This window comes from Papilio xuthus, unplaced genomic scaffold, assembly GCF_000836235.2.
Source record: "Papilio xuthus unplaced genomic scaffold, Pxut_1.1 DF829129.1, whole genome shotgun sequence".
In the NCBI taxonomy this organism is placed as follows: Eukaryota; Metazoa; Arthropoda; class Insecta; order Lepidoptera; family Papilionidae; genus Papilio; species Papilio xuthus.
Genome location: NW_013529520.1, coordinates 2,045,517 through 2,057,808, shown reverse-complemented (window position 1 = coordinate 2,057,808; position 12,292 = coordinate 2,045,517). Strand labels below are relative to the sequence as shown.

The 12,292-nt window shown below is 32.9% G+C and overlaps 1 protein-coding gene across 2 annotated transcripts in view; it reads left to right on the top strand.

Moving 5' to 3' along the window:
- The window catches only part of LOC106120481 (uncharacterized), a 153,277-nt gene that overhangs the window by 127,697 nt on the left and 13,288 nt on the right, over positions 1-12,292 (top strand). For both annotated transcript variants that reach the window (XM_013315837.1, XM_013315844.1), the window contains exon 4: positions 10,719-10,812. In XM_013315837.1, the coding sequence (XP_013171291.1) occupies positions 10,719-10,812 (94 nt within the window). The remainder of the gene's footprint in view (positions 1-10,718; positions 10,813-12,292) is intronic.

Sequence of the window (12,292 nt, the reverse complement as noted above, 5' to 3'; positions counted from 1 at the left end):
TGAACAATGAAAGAAGTTTTTGATATTGGAAGGGAAACGAACGGAAATGCCGTAGACTTGTTTGTTGTGAATATAAATTGAGCATATTTGAAACTAATTAAAATTTAACATAAAAGTGCGTTGTTATATAAAATTTATTTATTCTATTATTTAATAATGTCGATCGCTCGCGACTCAATCAGAGAAAAAAATAATTGTAGGCTATAATACGCCCGCATGTATTACTTACTTTCCAGTCTAAGTCCCGTCAAAATCGGTCCAGCCCTTCTTGAGATCATTAGAAACAAACGTGACCTAGCGAACAGACACACAGACAGACTAACAAAAATGTTAAAAATTTGGTTTTTCTGTATTATTTATTCCTCCATTACATCTACCATCAATATTCCAAAAGAATGCAATAATGCGGGCAACATAATAAGTGTTCTTTTCAAGACCGATATTTAAATCTATTATTCCCACATTATGTAGGTACATTGTTATTTATTTTGTACAGGCAACGGAAAGTCACGACCCGAGGGTAACACTTTGCATGCATGACTCCCCTTTTCCGCCAGATGTCTAAATTGTCGGTATGCATTGGTAACATGGACGTTGTTAGTCATAGCATAATTCAAATATTCACTTACATTTTAGTTTAACGAATAACTTAGTATTAAAGGGTTAATTAGTTTTTTTTATATCATAAGGTGGCAAACGAGCGAGCGGCCATCTGAAATCCCTGAATTAGCGAAGTGACCGTTGTTCATAGATATACGCAATCGCATATGCGTTGCCTTCGTTTAATGGACGAAGGAGAGGATGCACAGAAAGAAAATATCTTTACCTTTCCATGCATCTTCTCATCCGGAAAGTCCATTTCCACTTCCCATCCTTTCCTTATAAGAAAAAGGGTGGGAAGGGAAAGATGACTAAATAAGGCCTCCGGGACGCACACTCATCAGACGAAACGCGGAATTGCTTCCACTTCACGCCTGTCTTCTGTGTGGTCGCGGTATTTCACAGACTACAAAATTTTTTATGACAAAGCAAGTTAAATCAGAACTACAATACATCATCCTACTGACACTTTCTTCAATCGCTTCCAAATTAGTGTTATTCGGTGTAAAATCTATATGAACAAGAAATTTTTGGTGTCATAAAATACTTATCACTAGAAGATAGTTGCTCCCGTTTCATAGATTTTCTAAGGTGATTCACACCATATTATCTTTAACAAGGATGAGTTTACGCTAAGATTGAAACGATGATACCGCTTGGGCTATTTCCAGTCGCATAGTCACTGTCTGTTTCATACCCTTCAACTAATAACTAGCACAAACACATAGATTAACGTTTTAAGTAGATCGTGTATGTTCTATAAGAAAATGTTTATGTAACATTTTATATTCTTATTCTAATAAATAAACGAGTTCTTTTTGTCTCGCAAGCAGTAACATTCACTTTAATGGAGGGCTACTTCTCTACATTTACGAACTTTTTGGAATAATAAAGCCGTAATTCCCTGATATTATCAATTTGGAAATGGACGTTCGAAGGCCTTTTGCTTGTACATGGTGTTCATAAAAAATGCTACCACACCCATGATACTGCGTCACTCTGACCCTCATCGTGACATTGGCCGTAATTTTTTGGGATGACCTCAACAACCATGTAATATACTAAAGCACGCTAAGACATGCTGATATATGGCGTGAGTATTAAATATTACACTAGAGGAAACGTGAGAATAATTATAACAATTAAAAATAATTCCCCGACCGGCACACAAGTCTGTGAGAAACATTAACAATTGTAGAATTACCTACGACTAGCTGCCAGCTTTAATATGGGAATTCGAAATTCAAAAAGAATTAAAAATAAAAAATATTGACAATATCCAGCCAGGTTATCATTCTTCTATTCTAAAACACTATTTTACGGAGTATTTTAAGAAAATTAAACCCCTTTAAACCATAGCGACTTAAATACCGCCTACTCCATAAAATTAAGAATATCATTTAAATAATTACAAACGCCAATGTATCTACCGGGTGTACATTTTTATTTCTTTATACATCTGGTCCTATACGATACGTTCGTTCATACGAGCCGTGAAGACGTTAAACGGTCGAGCGGTCGCAGGAAACGATCTCTCTGTCTTTATTACTCTGTGGTATATTATAAAAGCATCTTACTATGGAACATGAGTAAGCTACGTCTACAGGGTAGATGACTCAGTTAATACTATAAAACAATTTCTTATCACGTTGCTATCAACGTGGTCACATTGTGATATAACTACATGTTTTTACACATCACAGTCTTCATGACTATAGTGTGTAACCCGTGTGTAAAAAAAATTGCTAATTCGAGCTTAACTAATAAAAAATTTGTTTATCTTTGGATTTAAAAAAAATCAAATGAATTGAATTGAATCATCATCAGCTCACTATACGTGATTAGGCCATAGACAACCACGCTGGCCAAGTGCGGGTTGGTTGACTTCACACATATCTTTGTATTTCTTCTCAGATATGTGCAGGTTGCATCACGATGTTTTCCTTCACAGAAGAACGTCTGATAAATTTACATATGAAAATCGGAAATCGCAAAAACACAATGGTACATGACGGGATTCGAACCCAGGAACTGCAGATTGCAACCCCTGAGCCACCGACGCTCTATAAATTATAATAAATAATAAATTTTATGCACTTGTATAGTTTATTGAATAAGGAAGATATTATAATAGTTTTACATATAAATGATCATCAAAATTGTTTGGCATTTATATGAATAGTAATTAAGTGTGAGTTAATAATAATATTCATAGGTTAATTGCATTTAATTAACAAGTTTCTTTGTGATAGCTTTATTAATTAAAGTAGATAGTGCGCGTATGTATGTATTTAATTATTTTTTCATAGTCGTGATAAAACAATGTGGAATACATTTGTATATCCATTTATGAAATATGTTGTTAATACGTATTAATTATATTACTTAAGGCATTCTTTTAAACTAACATTTTTTTATCTATTGAATGGGTACCTTAGCTATAGTTTAAGGATTGCTGAATACTCAGTTTACGTGATTTAAATATAATTTATTTAGAGTTTTGTTTCCTTCCCCTTCGCATGTCTATTTTGATCGAAAATGGCGCGCATTCCCCGCCGACCGACCGATCCCGGTTGTTTTTTTTTTCTTTTATTATGATCCTGCTTTAGCCTGCCGACGCCGAGGGGTTGTGCACCTCACTGTTTAATAATAAAAGCGCAACTGTGTTGCCAGTTTATTTATTGTAAATTATAACGAATACATTGGTAGGAAATCTTACTTACTTTTTCTTCTAAAATAAGTAGTTTTTGACAAGAGCTCCTTGGTATATGTAATTCGTTTGCCATGGTTTGATTTCATGGATCAAGAGCTGTTTGACATTATGTGCACTTAAATATACTTAAACTATATTTTCATTGCGTAAAACAATATTTTCCTTTATTAGAAACCTGTGTATGACCGTTGTTCGACGCTTGGCTTTCTCTAAAACGGTACTAGTCTTCCGTAAATGGACTACGATCACTCCGAAGTGAAAGTCGCTTACAAGAATAAGTTACTTAATCGTCCTTAGTACACAGTTTGTGGTATCTTAAGCCTTTGTTATTAAAGCAGCTAAGACTGAATAACAATCGGGATTTATGAATGCAATAATAGTTCTTAACTAGACGTATTACAAGCTATATTCCTCTGCATCAGAGATGATATAGTAATAATATAGATTTATAACATATATGATTACAACACTCCTTGTTATTGCGCCGGAATAAAGATCGACGTCTCAGTACGGCTTGACATGAATTAATAGTTTGAAAGGTCGAAAGGAAGTCACTTTCACTCACTTTTGCTGGCCTAGATTATGTTTGAAAGTTTTTTATTTTTGTAACACTCATAGTTGCATAATTACAATTAAGATTTCGCTTTAGCATTTAATATGACACGTGACTCATTTTATTCGTGATTATATTTATAGCAGTCTTATATTCATATCTTCAATAGTTTCGAAAGTTTAAAATAGGAGGTTAATTTCTTTGTATGCTTGTAGAAAGTAGAATACTCTATGCATTAATTTGAAGTGCAGTCTTCAATCTAGGACTAGCCTTTGTGTTATTTCACACCAAATGAAAACGTATGCTGGCTGTAAACACAAACCGTAATAAGAAATAAAAAATAAAAAAGTTTTTTTTTAAATTACACAACGTACAACGATTGTTCCAGTATTACGTTACATTATTACGAAATGTATACAAATTCAGTAAAAAAAAATGTTGTAATATAAGCAAATGTAATGTTCTAACAGATTATCCATATCGATGTCGCCGTATTCGATGTATAAAAACGTAATATTTTCTCTCTAATAGCTGATGTAATATCCAATAGAAATGCGTATGTGCAACGAATGCCTTATCAGTACATTTAAGAGCACGTTCGTCGTATTCAAAATGTTTGTACGTAATTGTGTATGCGAACGAATATAGATGGGCATATGTTATCGAGTCAATGGTAAGTCCGCCATTTTAACTGATTTTTAAAGCAGGGAGCGACTCTACCTGCCTACCTTTCAGTGTGCAACAAAACGAAGACTTTATTCGAGTAAAAAAGAATGCCCGTACCTGAGACTTTCAATAGACTTTAATGTGTTTGTATTCAAAGAGTACTGTATAACAATATGTCGAAATATCTAATGTCTTAAAATGTCAATAAAGAATGAACCACTACGAACAAAAAATACAACTAAACAATATAATTTAAACTGCTAATTAGTTTTTGATATAACAAACTTTCACGTCTTGTAACGAAATCGAGGTCGATCGACGGTCGACAAGAGAAGGCGGTGTTCGTGTTTTAAATTGACAGGTGACAATAAGGGAAGCGGGAATATAAAATATGTACTAACTTAAAAGATTACAGTTATGATGGTCTATACGTGGGCTTCTGAAACCTATATCCCTTTTTAAAACGTATTGTTATCTCTGTTTTGTCAAAGATAATGACATGGATGACGATGTGTTATGGAGATTTTGATCTCGGAAGTCAACGATAAATGCTGTAAAGCTGTTTTTGTGGAATAAGTAATTGATATTTATGGTATTATAGTTTGAAATGACGTCATAAAGATGATTTATTTATCTATCACGATCTATCACAACAATGACACAATTCAAATTACCATGTGACCTAATAACGTAATTTTCTTGACGTAGTACTTTGTAAATATAATTAGTGTGACGTCTAACTTTCGTTATATCAACGTATAATAGGATTAGATTTAAGGCATAGTGTCTATTGTTAGTGATTTGCTCGATGTAATATGGTCGTATTAACACTGAAACATCTTGCGATTTCAATTTTTCGAAGAGTTAGCTAACAAAATATAATGTATATTTAGGTTTCAGTTAATTTAACAGACGGCTCCAGTAGCAATTGTCAACAAGATAAAGAATGCCATACAAACTGTATGGGAGCTCGAAATATCGCACGAAATGTTGCAAGAAACTCGATTTTCGGGAACAGAACAAAAATTAGTTACCACCACAGCAAGTATCCCTTGAAAAAATGAAACTCAACGTATATATTGTTATCACTAGGATTTTAAACGATGAACAAAAAGATTCTTATGATATAGCGTGGCAAAAGTATCTAGGTCTTCTCTTGAGAAAATAATTAATCCGAATTTTAAACATCACAAAATTCGCACATGTGGACGTTATAAAACTGTAGCCACACCAAAGTTTAGTAAACAAACAAACCACGGTGCTGGCGTCGACCTGACTTTTGGCATCATAATTTGGCTTTGCTTCAATTTTGATTTGTAAATCAGATACCGTATTTTACATATCCACGTTATCTTTGTTTCATCCTGTTTTTTTTAAACGATTTATAAAAGAATACATTTACATCGTCTTTTGTTTTGCCATTTCTCTTTTAAAATGTAAAAGTTTTAAAATTAATTCATCAGTATTAGCATCTCATAATCATTGTTTTAATTTGCCATTGCAGAAGAAAGTTCACAGCTAAATATATATTTCGTAACTACAACTTGCAAAGAAAGCTTTCTAAATATGAGCATGTAAATTAAAAAAAAAAAGTTGAAGCTAGTATGATTCTCGACGATATGCCATCGAATGTTACACAGACTAATTAAACCTTCTTGAGCTGCTTCAATAGGACCGGATAGACGTAAATGTATAATTTTGACTGGTAAGTACAACGTAACCAAAAATTAAAGCGTGGTTTACACTGATTGGTTGGCTGTTATTAAGAGTTATCGTTTACATCACATCAGTCACGTGCGTTGTACCGTTCTTTTACAATCACCATTGTTTAGAAATGTTTTTAATTAGCTTCATGTTTCCAAACGACATGCAAGTACCTATAACTTCTTTGGTAATCTATGTATGCCTTCGGTCTTAGTTTTGTAGTCTTAAAAGTAGTATGTATTAATGCCTTAAGTTCATTGATTTGATTGTCCGTTCCATCATGATCTCTTGTAGCCTTAACAGCTTAAGCAATTTTACAGAAATGCTAGTCTTTTGTTTTTACCTCTAGCATATGTTAAGGCTAATGTTGAGGTTGATTGCTGAATGTAAAGTAGTTAGTAACTACCGTCCATGTTCATTAACATCATTAGTACTCATGTCTTGCCAGTTTATAAGGAATCAACCGTAATATGGTACCGTAACTCTTCTTAAAGAAACCTAATTTCAAAATAGCAGTAGAGAAAAATCTTTACATCAATTTAAATCGATAAAATATTATCGATTTAAATAAAAGCATATCTTGCATTTTATGCAATCGGTATGACCTTAGACAGGTTGTGTCAGTTGTAATATGATGCGCCCAGATACACTTGTACCCAGAAATATAGTCAGCACTCACGTAAAAGACTTTGAACCATTTGTAAGAAGGTTACACGTGTAAGAAAATGTCGATGTTGCATTGCCGGCGCCAACAATATGCACAATCGGCTATAGATTGTGTGAACTTATAAAATAGGTACAACCTGACACCATCGCTTGTAAATGAATACTTATTTTAAATTATGGTGAACTTGTATATTTTATTGTCGGCCGATTTGAAATTAAAATAAACAGTCGGTGATATTTGATCATAACATTCTTGTATTTGTTTTTTTTTACTGTAAAAATGAATAAAACAATTCAGTATTTATTTTCTTTAAATATAAATAAAGTTACAAGATATTTTGTATATATTCTTCATAAACATTAATACTGTTTACAATTCCATTGGGTCTTCGTTTCGATTACATACTAAAAGCAATTTTTAAAGGAAATTAAGTAGACAAGGAAGGTCCGTCGTGTTTAAAAATGCCACTCGCGCATCGTGGACGTGCGTTGCGGATGTCCGTGTGAGTTTCGATCGCAAATTTATCGCAGGATAAAACCGATTGATCAAATACATTAAAATAATTAGAATTGTAAGACAAACAATACAAAGACTTGAACGTCCAGCTGCCGTGCCACTTCTGTGGTTCTGAATCCCCAGTACTTTATATGAGGTCATATAAATTAATAAATATATATCCGAAAGTCTTATAATTTATGATGATTGCACGGGAAAATTGCGAGGATGTAGCTTTTTATAAATGATTAAAGAAATCTACTTTCTATAAATTTTATTGCCCTTTGATATTATACACAAAACTTCCTCTTTGACTCATGCGAACGATTAATTTTGGTTTACATATTCTGTATTTCAAAAACATACTTCTATAAGGGTTTATAAATATCCTTGTTTCTTATCATTATTTTGACAAACACACGGAAGGATCAACTCACGTCGTCGATCAGCAAAATAACAAAGACATTTGTCCTTATTTCGTGTTCTTTGCAAAAGTTCCTCAATTGATAACATACTTTAGAAACTGTTTACATGTTAAGAAATTAATCCTAAGTTATCTTCCAAAAAAAATACGGTTCTATCGGATTTAATACATTTTAACAGCTTACAATTCTTAAGTCTTTGAAGATAACAGAATAAAAACGTATTTATATTAAGAAGCAAACCGGGTTATAAAATTGTGATATATCGAGGTAATTAGAACTCGTTTGGAAGCCTAAAAAAACTGTAAGAGAGCATTCACCTCACGTTGTCGACCGGACGATGCACTTACTAGAACACCTGACATTGTCGGTAAACCGTCAACACATTTCACGAATAAACGACACGGTTTGTCGGTGTCAAGTTAACTCGGTGAATTCGGGCTAATGACTCCCAAGGGCTACTAAATATATTCATTCAATTTCCTTCTTTATCAACGACTCAATAAAGTTTGAAATTGTTTGTTTTAATATAATAATCGACCGTTAGTACTTGTTATAAAGGAAGGCGTGGCGAAATAAAAAGGTGACGTGTATACCGACGATACAAAATCAACTCTATTGTCATTAAAATATGTCGTAGATTTAAACTATATGTATTGTAGTCATTGTTGCCATTGAAGTTAGAATGACAACGAGTAAAGATAAATTGTTAAAGTGTCCCTGTAACTTTATGTGCACCGTCGAAATATTTACACTTTAACAATAAAAATAATGATAATTTCTGTATTTTAAAAGGAGAATAAGGGTGACTATATGTTCGATGTGGTGGCTTCAGCAGTGGAAACTAATTCACAGACGCTAAACGATGATAAATATTGTCAATATCTGAACCGTTGAGATAGGTACTGCTAGTGCCTTTTGTTCTGTCAAAATATATTAAACCTTTTTAGACATAGAAAATGACATAAAAGAAAAAATGTATCAGTCACATAAAGTACAAAGTTACTGTGATATTATTAGTCGTTGACTGGGGGGCGCTAGTGTGCTATCATAATATAGTTTGACTTGTACCCACCGGTTCAAACATCCTTGTCGGTCTATACGACCGGTTGGTAATGTCAAATTAATGACTTTAGAATTTATGCTATCTTGGTCTATTAACAAAGTATTTAAATGTTGAAAGCTACCGGATATGAGATAACATTTGTGGAGCATGACATTGCGGTAACAAAATATACAATGTCTTTTAGATATCATCATATTTTAGAAAATTTTATATGAATCATGTGAATATAAAGTGGTTTATGTTTTGTAATAAAACTGTAACAAAGTATGAAACATTCTTTGTTCAAATTAAGATAATGTAAGAAATTTAATAATATACGATTCTACGGTTACATTTGCTAGTCCTATACTACAAGGACATAGAAATATCCAGTTAGAATAAATTTGATATTTCCTTATATTCAAAAAATAATGGTTGTTTATAAAAGCAAGAAGGTAAATATAGAAAAAAAAAATTATCTGCAGTAAATTACGTCGCATGTTACTATGGGTATTTCTTTATTATATTTTATTTCCATATAACTAAGATATACCTATTTGTAACTCAATAATTTTGCGATACAAACTTGCACGTATATGATGTATAAAATACAAGCTTTTACCCGCGACTCCGTCCGTACGGGATCAAAAAATAGAAAGTACCCGATTTTCGGACCTTCTGAATATGTATATAAAATTTCATAAAAATCGTTCAAGCCGTTACGGAGGAGTATGGCAACTAACATTGTGACACGAGAATTTAATATAAAAGATTTTACGGTAAAATATATATTTCTACAGAATTGTTACCTTTTCTCAATATTATTGTCACTTTTATCAAGTTTGTTTAATGAATTTGAGATTATTTGATAATTTTATAACAATTACAAGCTTCATCAACATTCACTTTATTTTCAATAAGATGATATGACATTTACTTTTAAATATCGTGTTAAAAGAATCAACGATTTATACGACCCGGACTGCGGTCGTTCGCTCGCACCGGCCCGGCATCGACCCGGTATTTTCCCACAAGGATCGATTCTTCTATATATCGCAAATTTACGATACAATTGGCGCAATGTAACGCACATAACTAGTATGAACCGGTTAAAAGTCGGCAATGGAAACCTCATCTATATTATTAGTCTATTGGACTATTCACGTGAGCCTAAAAATATATTTTATACTACATACATAAATTTACACATGTATACTCGTAACGAACGCAATTTTAGGAGAGGACTTTAAGACATTTGTAAGTTATTCATTGAATCCATCATCATCATCATCAGCTATATGTCCCCACCGAGGGGCTCGGAGCCTACCCTAAGTTAAATCCATCATTGAATCCATATTAATCTTATAAATGCGATGTTTAGAGGGATTGATGTTTGTTTGAAGGTATCTGCAGACCGACTGAACGGGTCTCGTCTACATTTGGCATACATATAGAACAGTCTGAAAGAACACATAGGCTACTAATGTTTTTTTTTATTCCGCGCGGACATGGTCGCGGACAGCTAGTACTAAATAATTGAGTTAACGATACGATTTTAGTGTTCTAATACACTTGAAAATGACATATCTAATCTTATGACAGAAATTACAAAATAGCTTCATCAATTTTTAAGATTATGATGTACATCACACAAACAAACCCTTCATCATTATTTGTTGTAGGATCTAAGTACTCAAACTAATGCATCAACTTAGAAACGTGACTTTAATTTAACAATAACAAGTGCAACAATAATATTATCTTACAATTGAAGGCTAATTATTAAAAAAAAATTGTTAAAGAAAATTAAACTTTATACCAATGGCTTTAATGCATAAATTTGTTTGTTACAGATGCCCCGAATGATGCGAATTACATGATATGCGGCGTGGTGATTGCCATGGCCCTTGTAGGCCTTATTATAGTGCTGCTGGCTCTAACGATAAAGTAAGTATATAAATTATTGTTCTTAATGAGATGAACATTAACTTATATGGTAAATAAATGAAAGTATATAGTTAACATTACATAAATATGAAAACAGAGCTCAGTAAACCGTACTAATATTCGGAATCTATTTCATGTCCTAAAAAGAATTGAAAAACAAAATAAGCACGAAGTGTAGGAAACATCGTACCTAATCCTTGGATTTGAGGTTTTCGTTTGATATTTGAAAGGTATTATCACATAAAAAACAATGAGATCTTAAAATTTCCTATTCATATTACTGCGTACTTTCCGAATATAATAATATTTTGATGGATCTAGATTAACTACGGATTAGAATAAATCATACTACGTTTGTGAGGATTGTGCCAAAATACATCGTCATAAATCGTCTTTTGCTCAAGTGGTTAATGTTAAAGCGTAAATATTATGCTTATAGATAATTTATATTATTTATCTGTGTCGTTATAATTTTATTTCGGAAGTTCTAGAAAATTCTGTCTCTTCAATATTATCAACGTCATAACTATAGAGAATCATCATTACGTATAGGACACCCAGACATTTGGCAAATTGTCAGGATCTTGCAAATGACTGCATTCCCAGCCGATTCCGTAACATCGTTTCAAAATGGTGTCGAATTTTAAACTAGACATCTGTTGCAGTAACGGTCTGACTTCCCGACACATTGACTATAAAAAATCTTTTCATCTTTTTTTCTTTCCCTGAGAAAGTTGAGACAACAAAATATTTTATGTCAACATTTCGACAGTGTGAACTCACTTTAATGTTGCACAGTTCTGCCAACATCAGTGCTTTAATACACGAAACAAAGATATTAATTAGAGAATAATACTATTCCTACAATTGGATCTATAATATTCGTTAGTCTGCGCATAACAAATCTATTCAAAATGTCTTGCCAAACAACCCACACATACGAAATACAATGTTGATCAATCTCACTATTATATTGTAATGATTGTCAATTGATAATACAAAATACGGGCAGATGTATAATTCTATTCATTTGTTTCATTTGCCCAAAATCTCTGTATAAAATATATCGTCATCCCTATATTATCTTTTAAAACTTCTTGTTCTTCTAGCTATACAGCCTTTTGCGGGCTTTGACTTGGTCCAGCAACTTTTTTCACATCGGTTTATCTCTAGCCACGGACATCTAATTTGCTATTCCAACTTTTTTGCGTCTCAATTTACGCCGTCTATCAGAGCATTGGTCTACCTCAACATTGACGATCTTCCGGATTATTCGCCATAACACACTTAGGTACTTCGCACGTGCAGGTCCTGGTGCAAGTCATGAAGCTATCTTTGAAAACAGATATATCAATATGTTATAAGTAGAGATGTTGGTCTTAGAAACCCACGGATAGTATTACGTTACATGTATGTACTGTCGTTATAGATTAAAAATATTCCAACAGATAATAAAAACAATGTCAAATCACGGAACTTG